This window comes from Halictus rubicundus, chromosome 14 (genome assembly GCF_050948215.1).
Source record: "Halictus rubicundus isolate RS-2024b chromosome 14, iyHalRubi1_principal, whole genome shotgun sequence".
NCBI lineage: Eukaryota > Metazoa > Arthropoda > Insecta > Hymenoptera > Halictidae > Halictus > Halictus rubicundus.
In genome coordinates, this window is record NC_135162.1 from 4,099,088 (window position 1) to 4,122,074 (window position 22,987).

The 22,987-nt window shown below is 40.6% G+C and overlaps 1 protein-coding gene and 1 pseudogene across 2 annotated transcripts; both read right to left on the minus strand.

Moving 5' to 3' along the window:
* Nucleotides 1–7,331: 7,331 nt before the first annotated feature.
* LOC143361026 (uncharacterized) lies at nucleotides 7,332–8,044 on the minus strand. Its single transcript, XM_076800266.1, has 3 exons — nucleotides 8,035–8,044; nucleotides 7,544–7,940; nucleotides 7,332–7,455 (listed from the first exon to the last, which is right to left on the minus strand). Exons 1-3 carry the CDS (start codon nucleotides 8,042–8,044, stop codon nucleotides 7,332–7,334), a joined length of 531 nt encoding a protein of 176 aa, XP_076656381.1.
* Nucleotides 8,045–12,503: 4,459 nt separating this feature from the next.
* Nucleotides 12,504–20,534, minus strand: LOC143360909 (fatty acid synthase-like; annotated as a pseudogene). The gene is made up of 8 exons (XR_013083369.1): nucleotides 20,343–20,534; nucleotides 19,888–20,241; nucleotides 16,602–19,759; nucleotides 16,051–16,510; nucleotides 14,099–15,955; nucleotides 13,045–13,967; nucleotides 12,718–12,951; nucleotides 12,504–12,624 (listed from the first exon to the last, which is right to left on the minus strand). The product of XR_013083369.1 is annotated as a fatty acid synthase-like (transcript).
* Between the last annotated feature and the right edge of the window lie 2,453 nt (nucleotides 20,535–22,987).

Here is a 22,987-nt window from a genome sequence, read left to right on the forward strand (position 1 = left end):
ATAAAGCAATCGCCCTGGAAATTGTTTCTAGCAATGAAACATTTATTAAGGATGATAAACATATATACTTTATTTGAAAAATATACATACGTTTCATAATATATATTATTAAACGAAATAATGGACCATTTGTGGCTCACAAAAATATTTGGACACGTATTATATTTCTCTGGTAATCGCCTTCTGGGGACGCGATATCCCAAGAACGGGAAAACGTTTGTTTATAAACAGAATCTCGTGGACCATTAGATGTCCGTGCCAGCCCACTACTGTCAGTAGTAAACGTGAATTCGTTCAAAATGGGTCGCAAAGGAAAGAATACGAGTTTCGATGTGCGACAGCTTGTAATTTTTCATAGAGAAAAAGGAAAAACCTATCGCGAAATTAGTGCAATGCTTCGCATAAATAAGAGTACTGCTGCAGATATCTGTCGACGATTTTATATTGAGAATCGCATTGATTCTATTCCGCAAACTGGAATACCAAGTCTCTTATGTACGAGGGAGAAAAGCAAAATTATTCGGAAAGTGAAAAAAAATCCGCGCTTAAGTACTCCAAAACTAGTTAGTGAGCTATTAGGAGAAAGCTCCAAAAATGTTTCAGCCGAAACAGTTCGGAGAGTGCTGAGGCAAGCTGGTTACAATGGAAGAGTAGCTAGAAAGAAACCATTTATCAACGAAAAGAATAGGAATAAACGAAAAACCTTTGCAAGAGAGCTAATTTCTAAGGATGAGACATGGTGGAAGGATGTCATATTTGCTGATGAAAGCAAATTCAATCTGTACAATTCCGACGGAAGAACTATGGTGTGGCGGAAAGCGAATAAAGAGTTTAATTTTGGAAATACAAGAGGTACAGTGAAACACGGCGGAGGCAGCGTAATGGTCTGGGGTTGCATTTCGTCATATGGAGTCGGTAACCTAGTGTTTATTGACGGTATCATGGACAAAAATCATTATTTAAATATACTCAAAAATAATTTAATTCAAAGTGCTGAAAAAATGGGGCTTAATAATACTTTTAAGTTTTACCAAGAAAACGACCCCAAGCACAAGTCACGTATTGTGCAAGAATTTTGATTATACCGCTGCCCCAAAATTCTTCATTCGCCGCCCCAATCACTGGACCTTAATCCTATCGAGAATTTATGGGATGAATTGGATAGAAAAATTCGAAAAACCCCAATTACGTCGATAGCTGAATTAAAACAAAGACTTGCAACTGAGTGGTCGAATATAACTGTTGAATATTTTTAAAAAATTACAAACAATATGCCAAACAGGTTAAGACATGTTCTTAAACAAAATGGTTATGCCACGAAGTATTAAACAAATTTTGTAATGCTAAATTACATTATCTAAATTGAAAAATTAATATTGTCCGAATATTTTGTGAGCCAAAAATGGTACATTATTTCTTTTACTAATTTTTATTATGGAATTTATGTATATTTTTCAAATAAATTATTTATGTTTATCAACATTAATAGATCTTTTATTGCTAGAAACAATTCCCGGGACGATTGCTTTATTAACAAAGGAATTATCAAGTCGTAAAGTTAGTTATAGCTAGTGTCCGAATATTTTTGGGAGTCACTGTAAATGTTTCATCGGTTTGTATTTTGTTTAGAGTCCACTGACAAAATGCGAAACGATTCATAAAATCCGTACCGTGTAACTCTTGATGAAGGCTAATATGGTATGGATGAAATTTATACCGTGCAAGTATTCGTAGCACGCTCCTTCTACTGATAGCCGACTCGCGTTCAATCTGTCGGGAACTAATCTGCGGGTTATGAGCTACAACTGCAAGGACACCAACTTTATTTCTTTCATCAGTCGCTTTTTTACGACGACTGCTCTTACGAGTACCCAAATTTCCGGTTTCTTTCAATTTTTTGCACAATCTTCCAAATGTTCGGTGCAAAGAACGTGTACGGTTTGGATATCGTTCAGCCTACAAGGATTGAGCTCTTATCGAATTTTGTCGCACTTCCCCATAAATGAGGATCATATCCACTTGCTCTTCGAAAGAAAACTTTATTTTGATGATCACGCAGCTACTTGACTTAAGGGGGGAGGTCAAGTAAACAAGCGTTTCTTCTCGAATTTGTTTTGAAGAGAGCATAATATTTCCTTATTTACAAAAAATTGTATGTTATTGTGTAGCATCTAGACAATCTATATCAATTTTGAGATTATAAAAATATTCATAAATAACTGAGCAGCAGCTGCTTGGATTTGGCTCCTCGAAAATGCGCTGTGCAACACACAGGTCGCTGTAATTATCTGAAATCACAAATCCAAAAGTTTTTCGTTAATATATAATAATACGCTTTGCATGAACCTAAAAGTTTTTTTAAAAATTGGAATTAACAATGTTTTTAACCATTTCTTTATAAAAAAAATTGTGACTTCTTTTCAAAGTGGCGCAGAATTTGTAATTTTTTAATTTTTTCTTTTTAAATTTAGGTTCATGCAAAGCGTATTATTATATATTAACGAAAAACTTTTGGATTTGTGATTTCAGATAATTAGAGCGACCTGTGTGTTGCACAGCGCATTTTCGAGGAGCCAAATCCAAGCAGCTGCTGCTCAGTTATTTATGAATATTTTTATAATCTCAAAATTGATATAGATTGTCTAGATGCTACACAATAACATACAATTTTTTGTAAATAAAGAAATATTATGCTCTCTTCAAAACAAATTCGAGAAGAAACGCTAGTTTACTTGACCCTCCCCCCTTAACAATCGATCGAGACTGACTGACCGATTCATGTTATTGTTACGAACTGGTAGGATGTTTCCATTACGAGCTGATGAGATGTTTACATTTCTAGCCATACGCGTTGTATTGCCACAACATAAACAATATTACAACACCATTCGTTTATGTAAAAGCGAGGGTTTATGAAATAATACAGCATGTGCTAGAATAAGTTCAGAAACGATAAGACATGCACGTAATGCAGGGATACGAAGATTGCAAAGCATTGACGCAAACAGACGTTAATTCGAGCATCTCCCGAAATGTGATAAAGTTTATTTTACTAACATATTTGACCTTGCATGACCTTCAATGATAACTCGCTGAATTCGTCTCAACACTGGCTATCACATCCTGATAAAAAAAACATAGCATTGCATTTAAAAAAATAGAGTTGAACTTGAAATCTCCTCCATGCCTCCACCCACGCAGAAAATGTTTGTGTCACAATATATCCCCCTCTATACCGTGTAAGTTTTCTATATAACATTTTTTCATATTATTACAAATAACGGCAATATTCAAACTGGACATAGTTATTGCCCCACCCTGTATAAAACTTTAGAAAATGCTATAAACTTTTATTTACATAGATATACACAGAGTTGGGCATTATTTAGATAAAAAATTATTTAAATAATGATTCGAATAAAAGATACTTTTTCTTTATTCGTTACTCGAAGGTTCGAATAAAATAAGTATCTTTATTCGACGAGTATCGAATAAATCATTTTATTCGACGAGAATTTATCCGACGAATAAAGATAATTTTTTTTATTCGAAGCGGATTTATTCGAACTTCGAATAATTTTTTCATCTTTTATCCGTATCTTTTATTGGAAGGCTTCGAATAACTTTTGCCGAGCGCCGAGCTTCAAAGGCCCAGCAACGACAGACGACATACAATGTAAGCGGATGGAGAATCGCGCACGAATGAAAGTTTAAACTTTTAGATTTTTCAACATATCCTCATAAAATTGTGACGAGCGAATGGAGGGGATTTTCCTGATGAAAATGACGTCAAATATTGTTAATACGAATGAGTTGTAGAGCTTATCCCGATCATAATGAGTCCAAACACGACATCATTTGGACTGTCTTTAATGAGATTTAAATTTTTATCGTAACATTACGTATCAGTGAAACTTGTTCGATTACACTCGAATTTGACCTCACTTTCATCAGGAAAATCCACTCCAGTTCGAATAAATCCGCTTCGAATAAAAAAAATTATCTTCATTCGTCGGATAAATTCTCGTCGAATAAAACTATTTATTCGATACGCGTCGAATAAAGATACTTTTTTTATTCGAACCTTCGAATAACGAATAAAAATTTTTTTATCTTTCATTCGAATCGTTATTTAAATAATTTTTTATCTAAATAATGCCCAACTCTGTGTATATCTATGTAAATAAAAGTTTATAACATTTTCCAAAGTTTTATACAGGGTGGGGCAATAACTATGTCCAGTTTGAATATTGCCGTTATTTGTAATAATATGAAAAAATGTTATATAGAGAACTTACACGGTATAGAGGGGGATATATTGTGACACAAACATTTTCTGCGTGGGTGGAGGCATGGAGGAGATTTCAAGTTCAACTCTATTTTTTTAAATGCAATGCTATGTTTTTTTATCAGGATGCGATAGCCAGTGTTGAGACGAATTCAGCGGGTTATCATTGAAGGTCATGCAAGGTCAAATATGTTAGTTAAATAAACTTTATCACATTTTGGGAGATGATCGCATTGACGACTGTTTGCGCCCATGCAAATTTGCAATCTTCGTATCGCTGCATCACGTGCATGTCTTATCGTTTCTGAACTTATTCGAAATTTTTATTTAGATAAATATTTCGCCCAACTCTGAATATACATACATTATATATATACATACATACATGCATTATACAGGGTGGTTGGTAACTAGTGGTACAAGCGGAAAGGGGGTGATTCTACGCGAAAAAAGAAGTCGAAAAAATAGAATAAAAATTTTTCGTTTAAGGCTTTGTTTTCGATAAAATCGAATTTAAAGATCCGTCGGATTCGCGTCCTTTAGTATGCGTAGGAAGTAAAATTGGTAGGTCATGGTCAGACGCAGCAGACAATTCCTATCGAATATTCTATATTTTCGACTTCTTTTTTCGCGTAGAATCACCCCCTTTCCGCTTGTACCACCAGTTACCAACCACCCTCTATATACATATACAGGGTGGCCCACATAACTCTGAACAGCTCAATATCTCGAAAACTATGCCATCGATTTTAAAGTTCTTAGTCTTAAATTGCATGGAACTGAAGGGCCTTTCTGACTACATAAACGTGAAGTGGTCTCCCTTCCCCTTTAACGGGGGAGGGGAGGTACCTTTGTAATTTTAAATGGAACCCCCTATAAAATGTTACATATTTGGATTCTACAGGAAAAAACAAGTCAATTTTGTCGGAAACATTTTTTTGTCAGATACTTCCATGATGAGATATAACAGTTTGAAGTTTCGAGTTGTAGGTACTTGAAGCGCTCGGAAATAGCGTTATGGAATTATACGCGCTTGAGTCCTTTGCTTATTCGTGAAGAAATAAAATGTACTTTAAATGAAATGTTCAAAATGTCCACCACGGGCTTGTAAACATTTATTTACTCGAAACATCAAAGTTGTTCCAACATTTTTTAACATTTCGGGAGTCACTGAAGCGCAAGCGTCACGTATTCTTTGTTTCATATCCTCTTTTGTCGTCGGTGGTTCAAACATAACTTTGTCCTTTACATATCCCCATAAGAAAAAATCTAATGGTGTTAGATCGGGGGATCGAGGAGGCCATTGACGAGGTCCCCCACGACCTATCAATTTTTCGTTCAAAAATTGCCTGGTGATGATTGCAAAATGTGGAGGAGCGTCGTCTTGTATGAACCACATTTCTCTTCTAACGTGCAGTGGCACATCTTCCAAAAGCGCAGGCAAATGATTTTTTTAAGAAATCACAATAACTTGCAGATGTTACAGTTTCTTGAAAAAAATAAGGTCCAATCACAAAATCTCCTATTAGGCCACACCAAACATTTAAAGACCATCGATGTTGAAAGGGAACACATCGCATCCAATTTGGGTTTTCCGCAGCCCAATAATGCAGATTATGTCTATTTACATGCCCTGAATTCATAAAAGTGGCCTCATCGTAAAAAAGTATTTTGCACAAAAAGTCATTTTCCACAACACCCTGCAGCCACTCACAAAATCTTACGCGGTGATCGCAATCTGCTATCGAAAGCTCTTGTGATAAAACCATGTCATATGGATGATACTTTTGCCGTTTCAGAATTCGTTGAATTGATGAACGACTAATATGTGATGTTTGTGCAAGTGTACGTTGACTAATATGAGGATTCAATGTAATTGCGGCAAGAATACTGGCACTATTATTTTCATTAGTGACAGCTTTAGGTTTATTGCCAGTTTTTTTACACAATTCACCGTGCTCGTGAAGCCGCATTTCTAAATTATGAAATGTTGCATGACATTTTTTGATCCCATAACGTTCAAAAAACATCACTGCTGCACGCCGATAATTTTTTTGGCATTCACCTAACGTTAATAACATATTCACTTCTGTGTCAAAAGTAGCCATAATCACAATGTTACTGCTTGAATAACAGTTCTAAACTGAAAACGTTTTCATAGATAAGTGAGTCGGGAAAGTTTCTCACAAGAAAGACTGAACGAGTATGGGCTTATACTGTACATTTATTCAATTCGGCTATTACAGAAGGCTACCGCGCGGTTGTACAAATTATACGACAGATGATCGGTCGTTCGCGCCTGTTACACCCGAATTTACTTTCTCCGCGTCGAACAGGATCGCGGATGTACGGCGTCTACTCTCGGTAATTAACCGGACGAGAAGCAACCGGGTTCAGCTGGATTACGCGGTAACAAATTCTACGTGACTGTAGCCGTCGGAAGCAGTCGGAAACGGCGATGCGGCCATATTTCACCAAAAATCGGGAACGGTACGAATCCCCCGCGAATCCGCGACTCCGCGTTAGAAACCCGGCGACGTACAACCGCCTCGTGACGGTCACGCGCCCCCCTGCTGCACAGTAGTCTGAGAACGCGATTTTACTGGCCAAAAATCAAAATGTCATTGGAACTTTCTAAAAGTTGGTAATCACGTGTTTTTGAGGTCACTGATGTCGAATCTGATACCAAAAATTCAAAATTCAAAATGGCGGATTCAATACTGGGCACATATAGTCTGGAAATTCGCTTTTTGCGGTCAAAATTAAAGAGACATACATATCGACATTTTTTAACATTTTTTTCAATATATTTTAGTTATTCAGTTTAACTAATATAACTAATATGTATAATATAATTATATGATTTATTTTATAATTATAATTATGTAATCATACATAAATATGCTATTTACTTTATAATTATATTTATTTAACTATATACATATAATTATATTATTGCATTGGCAATTCCTCTTCATCTGAATCTTCTGCATCTTCGTCAATTGATTCCGTATCAATTGTAGAAGATGCAGATCGTTCTTCCTCAATAGACGGAGGACATAGTAGAGATAAGCACTTCAGAAGGTAAAAGCTTATTTTTGTACTGTTTCTGTCTTCGATTGTTTAAACTTATCGTTGATATGAAAGGGTCTGATGTTCCCATAGCCCTATAAGAATTAATAAAATATTGGATAAAAATGGAATAATATAACGAAAAACAAATGAATTATTGAAAAAATAATTAGTTACACACACCTATGAAATACGTCATGCAAATTATTCTTTCTGCTATTTTGTCGTGCATGATGTGCCATGTCATATTTATAATATTTGTTTTTCGATTCTGCCGCATCCTCTCCTAGGTAACCAGGAGGTAAAATACATTGCTCCAAAATTTGTTTGCCATGTATAAGAATTTTATGTACAGTCGGAGTCATTGGGTACCATGAATACTTTTTCATGAATAATTCAGCGGTTTCAGAACAAAATATTTGAAACTTTTTCAAATTTATTGGAAATTGTGAACATATAGTGATTAAAATTATTTTCATTTTTTGCAAGAGATTAATGTCCACACCTGGTATTTCTTCTAATATTCTCTTGTCTTGAAATGCTCGACGTGCGGTATTAACATCGTTTGTGTTACCACTACCTGGTTTTGGTTTATCAACATTCAACGACAATTTTTCCCAAACTAAAGTCTGAACTTCTTTTTTTCAAATAAGTAATTTTTCTTTGGAACATACTTTCCGACATTGTCATAAAAAATTAATTCAAACACAAACTAAATTTCACACTAAATAAATAAATTAAAAATATGTATATATGTATGTATATATATGCATAAATGTGTGTTACTATACTTATATAACTAATGCTTTAAGCACATAAAACTCTGTAAAATCCTTCTGTATCGATAGTTCGAGACTCGAATATTCGGTTGAAGACTAACGCGATCGAAAAGAATTATGCTAGAAGAAAACCAATTACTATGGTAACAAACAGGTTGCTCTGTTAAAACATCCGAGTGCGAGCCACCATTCAAGCGCCAAGTGGTCTTCGTGACCCGATAATTGCCAAACATCAAAATACCGCGACTCCTATTTCTTAATTATCGTACAAGGTGGCAGGAGGCGGCAGCTAAAATTTATATGCTCTTCTTCGCAATTGTTTAAACTTTCATATAAAACAAGTCTAATGCTTATAACTCTTAATACTTTTTTTAAAACCCTTCTCAAAGTTTAAATTGTTAATAATATTGCAGCATTTGCACATGGATTAAATAATGCGTAGAAACTAATTAAATACTGAAAGTACGCCTATTAATATATATAAAACATTCATTCAAACCTGTTATATCATGTTCTATAATGAGTTCTTAGAATAATTAGTTTCACTTTCAATTTCAGAATTTTGTATTCAAAACGTTACCCTCGATTCCACAATTATCTGAAATGAATAATATTTTGCATTTTTAAGGTTTGAAGTGTTTTGTTACTGTAAAGCAAAAAAGTTTTTCAAAATCTTGAACTTCGAAAATTGATTTTTGGCCAGTAAAATCGCGTTCTCAGACCACTGTGTGCTGTCAGGTCGGATTCGAATTCACTCAACCGGCCCGTTTCCCGACCGACGGCCTCGAGACCCTAAGCGACCCTATTCTAATTGCGATTTTCTGCGTTACGAGGTTACGTCTTTTTGCGACACGAAGTACGGCCGATACACAAAAACGCCAGCCGAGCCAACGCGAAATAATCACTAATAAGGGAAGCCTGATCGGCACTTACCACTCGGTACTACGGGTTCGCTGGATAACGGCAGCTACCCCTTGGTTTGCTCGAACGGCAGCGGCACACAAAAGACTATCGATATTAGGCAATCGTTAAACGACTAATTCTGAATAAGTTCGGCGACACAATGACTTACTTCGCGAACCCTCGCTATCCCCTAAGCGACGCGTCCCCCACTTTCCTAATTTTTCCTGCTCCCACGCGACGCTCGGACCTATCGCTAACGCTCGCGCGGCAGGGCCACGCCGCGGCGGTCCGGGGACTACGGCATCCGATTATTTGCTAGGTCTTCGTCGATGATCCCCGAAGATTGGCTGCTTCCCACTGAGGAAGATCTCGAGCCGCTTCCCGCATCGGATTCTCGTTGCTTTCCGGGACGAGGCGGCGCACAGTGGGGTATTTGGCCAGTTTAGCGCGCCAAAACTATTACGACGTTATTCATAATGTGAAGGTCATAATATTATATATCGTTGAATTCGTCTTAATACCAGCTACAACATTATCAAATCAAAAATACAGTTTAATGTTTAAAAAATCGAAGCGATCTTGTTTTTTTTCTTTTAAACAATTTTTTTTTAATGTTTTTTGTATTGCAATTTATACGTTTATTAATACTGTTACACTTTTATTTGAAACATTTTTTTGTCAGATTTTGAGAAATTGTTATTACAAACTTTCACGCGTACCGTGGTAAAAATTTAAACACAAAGTCTAAATATCAAAATCATAGTTTATTGACAACAAAATACAACTATATAATATTTATAAAATAAATTATAACGAATATTCTAAATTCGAATCGTCGGACTGTATAGATGTGTTAGATGAGGCACTACTATCGCAATTAATTTCAGCGGAGGGTACAAGCATATCTATAACCTCTGGTGATAATTTCTTTTTCGCTTTTTTATGCAATTTTCTATTGCTTGTTATGAGAGGCACTGATATATAAATCTAACCCCTGATTACTGTATTAGCAAGGATGCTTCCTCATGCTCACCACAGTATTCAAAGAAAGGCTGACACTCGATTGTTTAACCACGATTACATTTTTCCAATAATATAAACTAAATATTCTAGCAATAGTGACATTCATTCTCCTTCATTTACCTCCAAGTATCTATATCCTACAGATCAATTATTTCATCATTATCAGTCATATGTTATACGGTCGATTCATGCCATACTGATATGTATCGCACAAAAAGCTAAATTTCTACATGTTGCCGCACTATGCCGCACCTAAACTCTTCAGGATTCTGTAAAGCAATGTCTACTGAATAACCTCAAAAAAAAAAATTAGAGAGGTGTTTTGCGGAGAAAAAAAGTTATTACATAATACATTTTGATTTTCTGAAAAAAATTGTACCATTTTCGATTGTTTATTCTATCAAAACCACCGAAGCGTTTAGAACAAAAAGCTATAAAATTACTTTATATACCTTCCTTTACATCCTAGATATGTTTTTATCCCGATTCCATACACCACACTTGTTAAAAAAATCATTTCTTTAACACATGTTTTTCGACCCTTCTCTTGGTCACGAGAATATGTCACTTTCAAGTGTCTATATGTTACTAAATAGTACTGTTTATAGAAAAAATATTATTGTATATTACTCGCATATACAGGGTGAGTCACCAAACGTTAGCACCTCAAATATCTTTGTTGTTTCGAAAGATACGTAAAATATGGTAAGGACAAAGTTGAATGGTACAATGGGGCTGACACGATGCAAAAAAAATTTTGTTTTTATGTCATTTTTTTGGAGATATCAAGGTCACCTTGACTTTTTTAAATGGAACCACCCTTTTTTAAACATCTACAATGATAGTCCCTTTCATTAGGAATTCAGTGACTATAATTAGTCCAAGGCCATTCAAGGTCAAGGACAGAAGAAACGTATAAAACTAAAATATGGAAGCAGAATACGTTTATCACGGTTGAGACTTGTAGGAAATAGTAAACATACTATGGTCGTAGTTAAAGTAAACATACTAAGGTCCTTCAATGTTATTCAGCATTCTTATTTACTATCAGTATGTTTCCAAACGCGATTCCGCTATGTTATATTCGATGACTGAAAAGTGTGATATGATCACGATTTACTGTGAATGTAGAAAAAATGCAGTGCAGGCCCGACTACTTTATGAAGAAAGGTACCCCAAGCGAAACACTCCTTCTAGACATACTTTCACTAATACGTACAAGTTGTTTCGAAGTACTGGAAGTGTACATGCACGACAGTACAAACGGAAGAATCCCACGACTAATGAAGACAATGAAATTAATATTTTAGCAGCTATAGCTGTCAATCCTCACGCGAGTACGAGAAAAATTGCTCGGGAAGCAGGCATAAGTCAAAGTAGCGTAATACGAATTCTGGCCCGACATAAATTTCATCCGTTCCACATATCGCTCCATCAAGAATTGCACGGGAATGATTTTCAAAATAGAATTAACTTTTGTCAATGGGGATTGCTTCAAAATCATTCATTTTTTTCTAATGTCTTGTTTACGGACGAAGCAACATTTACTAATCATGGCTCAATTAATCTACGGAACGCCCATTATTGGTCTGTGGATAATCCGCACTGGCTGCGAGAAATTGATCATCAAAGACAATGGAGCGTAAACGTGTGGTGTGGTATTTTGAACGACAAAGTAATTGGACCATATTTCGTTAACGGAATGATGACGGGTCAGAAATACGATCAATTGTTGCAATAAGATCTGCCAATTTTATTAGAAGATGTCCCTTTACAAAATCGCTACGATATGTGGTACCAACATGACGGTTGTCCTGCTCATTATGCACGAGTAGCAAGAGAAACGTTGGATTCTCGATATCCAAACCGATGGATTGGACGGGGCGGAACAGTTTCATGGCCAGCACGTTCGCCTGATTTAAATCCACTGGATTTCTTTTTATGGGGTCTGCTAAAAGAGACCGTGTACACGGATGCTCCAACAACAGTTGAAGATATGCGTCAGCGTATCATCACAGCATGTACGAATATCACGTCGGATACACTTATCAGAGTTCAACATTTCTTCGGAGCTCGTTTACAACAATTTATCGACGCAGACGGCCATCATTTCGAACATTTATAAAATACAGGTATTCTGCTTCCATATTTTAGTTATATACGTTTTTTCTATCCTTCACCTTGAATGGCCTTGGACTAATTATAGTCACTGAATTCCTAATGAAAGGGACTATCATTGTAGGTGTTTAAAAAAGGGTGGTTCCATTTAAAAAAGTCAAGGTGACCTTGATATCTCCAAAAAATGACATAAAAACAAAATTTTTTTTTGCATCGTGTCAGTCCCATTGTACCATTCAACTTTGTCCTTACCATATTTTACGTATCTTTAGAAACAACAAAGATATTTGAGGTGCTAACGCTTGGTGACTCACCCTGTATATATAAGTAGACATAAGTTTACGTTTGCAGCATCCTTGCTATTTCTTTGCCGTTACTTCCTGTCAGGATGCTTCTGTGGTTTCCAGGCAATTCTTGGATTTGCACTTCCTTTTGACAAATCTGTAAATATGCGATCGAGAGAATCAATTTCTCTTAAATTTCCTGTTTTGCAGCGTAATTATAATTTATTCATTATTTAGACGCAACCATTACCTCTGATAGACCGTAATCCTTCTTCAAATGGATAAAGCTGTCTTGAATTCTTATTAACATGATGTCTCCGTTGAATTTAACCGTTGGCACATAATAATGAGCTGCCTGCAGCTTTTTGTGGAACAACATACCAGCAATCTTCAACTCCTCCTTTTTCAAATCTTTGTTATTTATTGTTTCTACCATTTTATCCAATATCTCGTCATCAGGTGTATCCTTCAAAATATTGTAAGCCTGCGGAAAATAAAATTACAAAAATACAGAATAAATCGTAACACATGTCGAAATAAAATACCAACAAAAAGGAAAGCGACAGAAATACGTTACCTCGATAAAACGGATCTTCTCGTTGAACTGCTTAATGAAGAACGACAAAGTCTTCCGACAGTTATCCTCAACGATATCCGTTTTCGATTCACTTGTATGTTTTCCAATTGCAATGCAATGTAACCTAACGAATTCAGGCGATCCGTCCAGAAGAGTTAAAATTACCTTCTCACCGGCGGTTTCCAACTGAAGAGCCATATCAAAGGCGACACAAGCACCAAATGAATAGCCTACTATATGATACGGTCCTTTCTTCTGAACTTTCTTCATTTCCTTTATGTAGAACGTGGCTAGTTCCGTTATGGTACTCAACGGGGCATCTTGAACACATTGGAAGCCCCAAGCAGGGCGATTCAATTGTCTAGCTATACCCTACAGAGAACCGACCATTCCCTCGATCGCGTGAACGAAGAATAGAGGTGTTCCCTTCGTACCCTTTGTCTTCAGTTGGACAAGGGATTCCGTAGGAATTATTTCAGCGCCATCCGCCTGGAACAGGAATTGTGCTCCATTTTCTTCCTCGGCTTCCGGTTCGATACCTTCTACTTCAACAGCTCCAGAGCCGAATGACTTCAACTTCTCGAACGTCAGGTTACGGATATCCTGTGCGGACAGTACTACATCGTAATTTCTTTCTAACATCTGTTTGATTTCTGTTCCCATGAGAGAGTCCATTCCGAGATCGGCCAGAGTGACAGAATAGTTAATGCTTTCCAGTTTTTTGATACCCAAGATATTAGCTGTCGCCTGAACGATGCTGACTTTGTTGGTTGTCTCCTGACTCTTACGTTGGTCCGCTACGCACATGGAGGCCAGGACAGGATGGGGTTGCTTTAGAAAGACGTCCATGGTTTCCAGACAGCTTCCAATACGCTGTGGCATAGTGCCACCGATTTCTGTGTCGTTGCTGCGACCAATATTATCTTGAAAAGAAAGCCAAACATGAAAAAATATATTCCGAGCATGTCCGAGTTAAAAGAAAGATATACCACCCCCCTCTCGCACGTACTATTTTATACGCTCCTAAAGTTTTGAAAAACGAGGATCAATTTACCTATAACGAATCCAACATCTCCAATAGCTCCCCATTGAATAGCAAGGCCAGGCAGACCGTTCGCTTGCCTCTGCTCGATGATTCTCTCCATGGCAGAGTTTGCAAGACCATAATTCGTCTGACCAATGTTACCTCTGCCGCACGAAACGGAGGAGAAGACAACAAAATAGTCCAGCAAGGAACACAACTCTCGCGACACCGCGTCCAGACATTTCGTGGCAGAGACTTTGGGCGCTGCTACCTTGGCGAAATCGTTCTCTTCAAGGTATTCGAGCACGTTGTCGACTAGAACAGCCGCCAAGTTGAATATACCACCGACAGGAGCCATCTTGTTGCTATCTTGGATCAGCTTCCTTGCTCCGGCCATCGTTGTCGCGTCCACCGTCGAGATCGCAACGTTCACGCCGGATTCGCGCCAACGACGAACGCACAGGGACTGGAAGCCGTTTCGGATACCGGACCGGGATGTCAATACCAAATGTTTGGCGCCTCGCTTGATCATCCATTCGGCGAGCTCTGCACCGAATCCTCCGAGACCTCCGACCAGGATGTAAGACTTGTCTGGGTTCATGTACGTGCGTCGAATGGCTGCTACGATCTTTGGCGATGGGTGCGGTACCACGGTCTCCTTCTCTTCTTCGCGAATCTTCAACACAACTTTACCAATGTGGTTGTCTGTGGCCATGAATCGGAACGACTGTTCGATCTGCTGCTCCGAGAAGACAGTAGCTGGCAGCGGGCGAACAGCTCCGTTGTCGATACCCTCTTTGACGAGTCTGACCACTTCCTTCCTTTCAGGGCCGTCGATCTCGCAAATGGCGTCCAACAATACACCATGGAAGGCGGTGTTCTTCAAGAACAACGACATTCCCGGAGGCGCGTCGTTCGATAGATCGTATTTTCCAATTTCGAGGAACCGACCACCATCGGCGAGACACCTGACGCTGGCTTGCAGCTTCTCTTCGGCCAACGAATTTAGCACTACGTCCACACCACGACCGTTCGTCTCGTTCATTATCAGTTGTTCGAAGCTGGTGTCTCGAGAATTGCCGATGTTCCTGTCGGTCAACTGAGGGAACATTTTCTTCAAGAACTGTCGCTTCTCCGGTGTACCGACCGTTGTGAACACTGTGCAGCCTGCGTGCAAAGCTATGGAGATACTGGCTTGACCAACACCACCACTGCCAGCGTGGATCAGAACGCTTTCGCCGCGTTTCAGGCCACCTCGAACGAACAAGGCGTAGTAACTAGTCGCGTAGGCTACCGGGATCGTCGAAGCTTCCTCCAGAGACCATTTTTTAGGTACAATCCATGAGAATCCATGAGAATCGGCTACTACGGTGGTCGCCAGACCGCGTGCAGGTACCATCGCCATAACTCGTTCACCCTTTGAGTTACGTCCCGAGAATTCAAGACCCAAGATACAATCTTGGCTAGCCAAGTTTCCAGGCAGAGCATCCGGTGGCAGCTTTCCAGTGGCTAACATCACATCTCGGAAGTTCAACGGGGCGTAGTATACGTGGAAGAGTTCCACTCCCAAGGACTTCTCCGGTTCGTAGTAACTCAGAGGACTCTCGATCCATCGCAAACTGCTCAGGTCTCCCCTGTGCAGAGCATTGATGTACGCGTGTTCAACCTGGACGGACGAAACTCCTGTTTGCTGGTCCAAGAGCAAATGCCGGAAGCTTCCCCAGTTTCCTCCTTTCAAGACATTGGCCATCAATTGCTTGCTCAGTTGCTCGGCGTAGAATTTATTATTGAGACTGAACTTGGGAGCGTTCTTGTCTTGGATGAACACGTAACGCACGTTGGTGCCGCCATCCTCGCGGCGAACGCAGGTCATAAGCCCAACCATGCCTGAATTATGGGGGATAATATTCGTCATACAGAAATTCTGCCCATGATGATACGAACTTATGGTCCCATTCTAACAGGTAGGTTCGAATACTTACCGAGCAGTTCGTCGCCTTGATTGACTACAAGAATCTCTTGTTTCTCCGTCGCAGCTTTCTTCAGTGCCGCCTTAAGGTTCTCTACCCACTGGAAGTTCTTCTCCGTTATTTGGACGATCATCGGCTCCGCCAACTGTTCAGGCTTCTTGAGTAAAACGTAAAACTTTCCGTTCGCTACTTGTTTCCCTACGATTATCAGATTGGCGGTTTTCTTCGAGCTATCCAAATTATTCAAACCGGATTCTTCAAGCAGAGCATAGCCACCACTCCTCAGACTGTCAGACAGATTGTTCAGTACAGCCTCGGCGGTATTCTTGGACAATACGTTCGTAGCTACGACGAAGTGTAAGTCTTGGCCCACAGGTGTCTTGTTCAGATCCTTTTGTACAACTTTTACGTTTTGCGCATTCAAGCTGGCATATTGCTCGACGCTACTGGTTGCAGCGACCTGGTAATCAATCTGAAAAAGAAATCATTTGTAAGAGGCGGTTCTTTGTATGTATACGGTCCTAATAATGATAATAACATAAATAACAATAATAATTACTTACAGTAACACTGGGTTCGCTGTACAAGATATCCAACACAGTGGTTGCGAATAGAGCATCTATGGGACGATCGTCAGCTACTTCTACGGCTTTCATTTTCAATGCTGCCAAGTTTTCACGGACAATTTGCAACAAGATGGTAAGGGCATTCACTTTAGCCTTCTCAGGGTCTTCTACCGTAGGCTTGGGGTTAACATAGGGTACGAACGTGTATTTCTCGTACTTGGGAGGGATTTGAGATTGCTGCCTTCTCGGGGCCAAGGATGCTTTCATCTTTCTGATTTCGATACCACCAGATTTGACGACATCGATAATCTTGTAATAATATACTGGAAGAGCCTGGTCTTCCCCCAAGTCGTTCACTTGTTCCATATGAGCAACGGGATTGATAGCAACATACTGTATACGAGTTGGTAAATGCAAGGATCTGGTATCCTTTTCTAGAATGATAATCTGGAGCATGGTGTCCATGAAGGAGATCTAATTGGTCCAGAGAAGTTTTCCATTGCCACCGCGATTGTTGGCGGATTCGATACCCTGGAACTCTCCGGTATATTCGTATCCTCGCAAACGGAGCTCCTTGTAAACGTCTTTGGTGTTCAGCTCCAACAGTTCGGGATCGTTTCGTACGACCGGTGTTGGAAGATTCAGCATCATTTTCCCCGTGTTCTCCGGTACAGATATCTTTCCTGTCACCGCCACCGAGCCGTTCTCGCAAATCTCAAATTCATTGGTTCCCATGAGTATATTGACAAAGAATTTAATCGGGCCTTCTTTAGGCATGAATGTAGTGCGCAGGAATTTTACATGTTCGAACACAACTGGGAGTTTCTCGAAGTCGACGTTGCGCAGCTTCGCGTAGGTTCTCCAGACGAGTACCAAGTAACCGGTAGCCGGGAAAAGGATTCTTCCGTCGATCGTAAGACCAGCTATGTACGCGTCCGTTTCTTTGGACAGGTCAAACTCGATCACGCTCTCTCCGGAGAGATTGCCGCTCTTGCAGAAATCGGCTACCGCCCATTCCGTGGAGTGGTCCCATTTAACCATAGAGCTGATCATCGGCGTACCACGGCCGACCGGATAGCTGATCGGTGGGTACAGTTTCGAGATCTTTAGCTGTGCGCCAGCCATGTGCAATTTTCCTAAGTTTTCGAGCAGGAAAAGCAAGTTGTTCTTGTGATCCCGTTTGTGCAAACCAATGTTCGTCACACTCTTCGACAACGATCTACGAAGAACCGCCTGCATCAAACAGTGCGGAGCAATCTCGATGGTGATCGCGTTTTCAGGCACGTAAGAAAGCCCTTGCTTGAACAGTACAGGCGACAGCAAGTTGTTCACATGGTAGGCTGCCGAGCTGAGCTGCGCCAATGGATTGTTCCAAGCTGCAGTGGGTATGGACGTGGAGATCCATCTGGAGGTACGCGGTTTTGGATTCGGTATGATCCTCTCTAAAGCGGAGCGCAATTCCTGGCCAGCCGGGGCTATGTATTTGCTGTGGAATGCGACGCCGCTGCTCTCTACCACTCGTACGAAGATATCCTCCTTCTTCAGCTCCTCGGCGAATTTCTTAATAGCATCGACCGCACCGGAAATCGTTGTAGAATCTTCGGAGTTGTTGCAAGCTGGATACACGTCCGGCGGGCATCGTTTTTTAACCTCCTCCCAACTTAACCCTACGGCCGCCATAGCTCCGGGCGACAGTTTCGAGTCCAGAATAGATCTTCCACGCCAGTACGCGGCCAAAATGGTTTGTTCCGGCGTGAAAGTACCGTCGGCGTAAGCGCATCCCAGCTCACCGACCGAATGTCCAACGATACCGTCCGGATGAATGCCCAAGTACGCCAGGAGGTCTACAAGGGCGACTTGAATAGCTGCGATCGATATGAAGCAGTGAACGACATTCTCAACGAGGGATTCGGGTGTCGAGTTCAGAATGACTTTCATCAGATCAACACCTTCGGGTTTCAAGGCGTCGGCGCAACGTTGCAAGCTTCGCTTGAACGGTTCGATGCAGAGCAAATCCTTGCCCATGCCAGCCCACTGAGAGCCCATACCAGAGAACACGAACCAAATAGGACGTTTCTCCGAGGTACTGATTTGACTAGTTTCTTCGGCTCCGGCCGTTCCCAGCACGGAATAGCCCCGGTAAAGGTGACCGGGTATGTTCAACGCGTACGTGTCGTGAAGAAGAGCGATGAACTCGTCGTCATTCTCGTGTTCTTTGGCTTTGTCTAGAAGAACCTGTACAGCTTCCTCTGTGCGGCCGGATACAGCGACCAACTTGGGTATTTTACTATCTAAGACTGGCGACAGTTTTGGTTTCGGATTGCTACGAAGAAGTACGTGCGCGTTGGCTCCGCCAAAACCGAACGAGTTTACGGCGACTAGGCCACCCTTCCATGGCATATTCTTATCGACGACCTGTATGCTGCCGTCGTGTAGAGACGGTATATCCTTGTTCGGATTCTTAAAGTGAAGATTGCCTGGTATCACTCCTGCTTCCATAGCGATCAACAGTTTCGCCATAGAACACATTCCACTGGCCGCTTCCGCGTGACCCAAGTTCGACTTGACCGAGCCAAGAAGAAGAGGAGTTTTCCTGCCTTTGCAGAACAAGTTTGCGATATAGTTGATCTCTTGCGGGTCGCCGACCTTGGTGCCGGTTCCGTGGGCTTCCACGTATACAACGTCCGTTGGACTGATTCCAGCCTCCGCGTAGACTTCGCGCATCATTTTTTGCTGCATCTGCCCGTTAGGAAATGTGATGCTCTCGACTTTGTTACCGTCCGTGATCGTTTTCGAGTGCATCACGGTGGCGTAAACTCTGCGCGCGTCCTTCGACTTTTGTAGGAACAGGACACCGATTGTCTCGGATCTGACGAAGCCGTTACCTGCGGCGTCGAACACTTTGCACGAGCCGTCCACCGACAACATGCTCAATCTATGGACCTCGAGCGACAAGGTGGGCTTCAGCAAAAGGTTGCACCCGGCAACGATAGCCGCGTCGCACTCTCCCGAACGCATCGCGCTGATCGCCTGGTGCATACCGTACAGGGACGACGAGCAAGCTGTGTCTAGCGCGTAACTTGGCCCATTGAAGTCGAAAGCGAACGATACCCTGTTGGGGAACATGGCCTTGCAGCATCCGGTCAATGCGTAGCCTGTGAAAATCGATTTCGAAGTAACTACGTATGTACGCATGTATGTACATGCACACTGCCGAAAGAAAATTCGCTTTCCAATTTCAACGAGGAGCCTATGCCCGAAAGAAAATAGTCACATTCCGTACCATTGATCTCTTCCGGATTCTGCGTCCAGAACTCGTGCGACTCTGAGGTACAAACACCGACGAACACACCAGTCTTCGACCCCCTAATCTCTTGCGGATTAATGCCAGCATCGACTATGGCCTCGTACGTTGCCTCCAGGAGTACCCGACTCTGTGGGTCCATCAGATGAGCTTGTTTCGCGTGAACACCGAAAAAAGTGGCGTCGAAGTGTTGAATGTTCTTCAATTTGCCGGTTCTCTTTGGTAAACCGTAGATACCGGCTGGCCATCGACGTTCGTCGTCCGTGATCATGTCGACACCCTCGAATAAATTCTTCTTCAACTCGTCTACATTGTCTGACTCCGGGAAACGACCTGGAGAAAACGACAAACGCGTTAGATTCGCGGATACTATAATACACGTGGTATAGGTATATGTAATACATATCGGACCTACGTAAGAAATTCTTCGTTACCTGAGAAACCACTGATGACGATGTCATCTTGAAGGTATTGTGTGTTACCGTTGAACACTGGCTCCCTCGCGATGGGGCTGTTCGCGTTCTCAAATTGGGCCGACATCTTCACTGAGAATCGTTGCTGCAATCTCCTTTTAATTTATCCGTTCTCGCGGAGTGTATCGAACGTGGACGCTTAGTCGACGGTAAGCTGAAAACAATAGTTTTCGCGTTTAGTTATCGCCTTATGTAGATCCCCGACAGTTCTACACATACACACATACATACAAAATTTTAGAGGAAAACATTAGTTAGTTCAAATATTATGCAAATATTATGACTGGCAAAAAATTTGTTTATCACGTTAAACGCCACGCCGGTCCCTAATGACGGGCGATAGACTTTCCCATCAGGCCTCGCCGATCCTTACGGACCTAACTATGGCCTGAACGGAACGGCAGGTAAAATCGGACTGGGCACTTAACGTGTTAAGGTTACATTTTTGTTAGATTTCAAAGTCATCGAAGTTTTTTTTTAAATACAATGATACATTTTTATTGAAGCTATATGATAGCCAAGGGCAAGACGAATCCAATGACGTGTAATATTGTGACGTTGAGTACGAGAAATTCATAAAAGTAGGACACTTGATATAAATAGTGAAATAACGATGACATGATCCCCCTAGGATTTCAAGAAATGTTCTTGAACCTTGACTAATGACTGTAAACACGCATTCAATAAATTGTAAACACTGACACATATTCTTCTCGTTTCGGTGACTCTAATCAGTACGTTTAAGAAATTCATCGGGATTTATTCGACTGTGAAAGATAACGTTACTTCTCTGAAACGATGGTGTACACTGATGCAGAAAAGATAGAAATGATTTTAGATTATGGTGAGGCTAAAAGTAACTGAGTACAAGCATCTCAACTGTACACGGAAGGATACCCTGAGAGAAATCATCCTTCTCGACAAAGTTTTGACCGCATAGTTCAATTGTTTTGTAAAACAATCACTGAAAAGAAAACGATCAAAGCCTGCTACTGTAGAAGATGCCGAAACTTTTGTATTGGCTACAGTCGATATTGATCCTACTACAAGTTGTCGAAAAATTGGACGTTCTTTAGGTATTTCCAAAGCAAGTGTGTGCCGAATATTGCAACGTCATAAATTTCATCCATACCATATTTCCTCACATCAGGAGCTTCATGCCAACGACTTTTAGAATCGTGTTGCTTTTTGTACATGGACGTTCCAGCAAATACAAGGAAATGAATACTTCTTTTATGACGTCTTTACTGACGAAGCTATTTTTTGTGACCATGGACAACTGAAGATACATAATATGCATTATTCGTACACTGAAAACCCGAAATGGCTTTGACAAGTTGTACACCAGCGTTCATGGAGTGTAAATGTATAGTGTGGAATCGTTGGTGATAACTAGAATGCCGATTTTATGCATTTATGACAAAAATTAGTAGGTGTAATTTAAAACGGTAAAAACATTAGAAGATTTTAAAAATACTGTTACATTATTTCCAATCTATTAAACATATTCAGAAAGAAAATTAATTTCTATTTCACTCCAGTTTGTTCCAATTCAGATAGAAAATTTTCATTTTGCGTAAACATGCGCCATCTAGTGATAACATATGAAGTTTTCGTACTGCAGGTCACGTGAACGTCATAATATTACAGGTCGTTGGATTCGTCTTGACCTCGGCTACCATATAGCGATAATAAAAATATATAATTCCATTTAAAAAAACTTCGATGACCTTGAAATCCCAAAAAATATTACCTCGAGCAAATTTTTTTGCCTATCATAATATTTTCCCCTCTGAACCAACTAATGTATATATGTCCACAACGCGGGTGTACCCAAGGACATAATATATCGGGTAGAATATACTATTCTTTGATGCACTGCCGAACGTAGAGAAGAACAAAGATGCTTCTTTGCCCCTCACGGAAAATACCCCGCGGTAGTGGTGATAGTTCTGGGACCTTTATCGGCTAGATATTTCGGACAAATATCGAGTAAAGACTGTATTGGACGACGCGCGGTGCTTACCGCGGCCGATTAGCCTCCTTAAATGTCCCGGTAATTGTATTAGATTATCGGCAGCAACTGCCTTCTCTTCTTGACTGATGGAGCGATTTCATTTGAACCGGCTCTGTCGTACAAAGTGAATTCGGTTATGATTTTCTTGGCGTGCACGTTGGCCGCGCGGGAAAAATTTTCTTGTCCGACACTTATCTGCGGCTGTGTAACCGTGTTCGTCAACGTTTTTGTCTCGTGTTACGTCCCAGGTGGGGCTGTTTATAGTTTTCCGGTGATAAGGCGCAGTTTTGAACCTACCTGCGTTCACCGGCTTTGGTTCGGGAGATTGAGGGCTGGTTAAATAAATTGTACCTTAAATTTAATATAAAAACGGCAAAGGTTTGGTTTATTTAGAGTCTAGTTCTGAATCAGATTATACACGGATGAATTCTCATAGCGCATAAGCTGGAGCACTTACAACAACTCGCTTAATAGTACGTTTAAATTACCGAGTCGTTGGTAGACGCTCGCAAGTCGTGGTTGTGGGGTTTTTGGGGCGCTCGCTGGTTATGGCCGCTGGACGCTGGGGCACACGCGGGACACTTCACGC

Excerpts from the sequence above, each read along its gene's own strand:
- LOC143361026 (XM_076800266.1), bottom strand. Across the intron at positions 7,456-7,543 it reads TTGCATGACGTATTTCATAG|GGCTATGGGAACATCAGACC; the intron begins GTGTGTGTAACT and ends TAATTCTTATAG.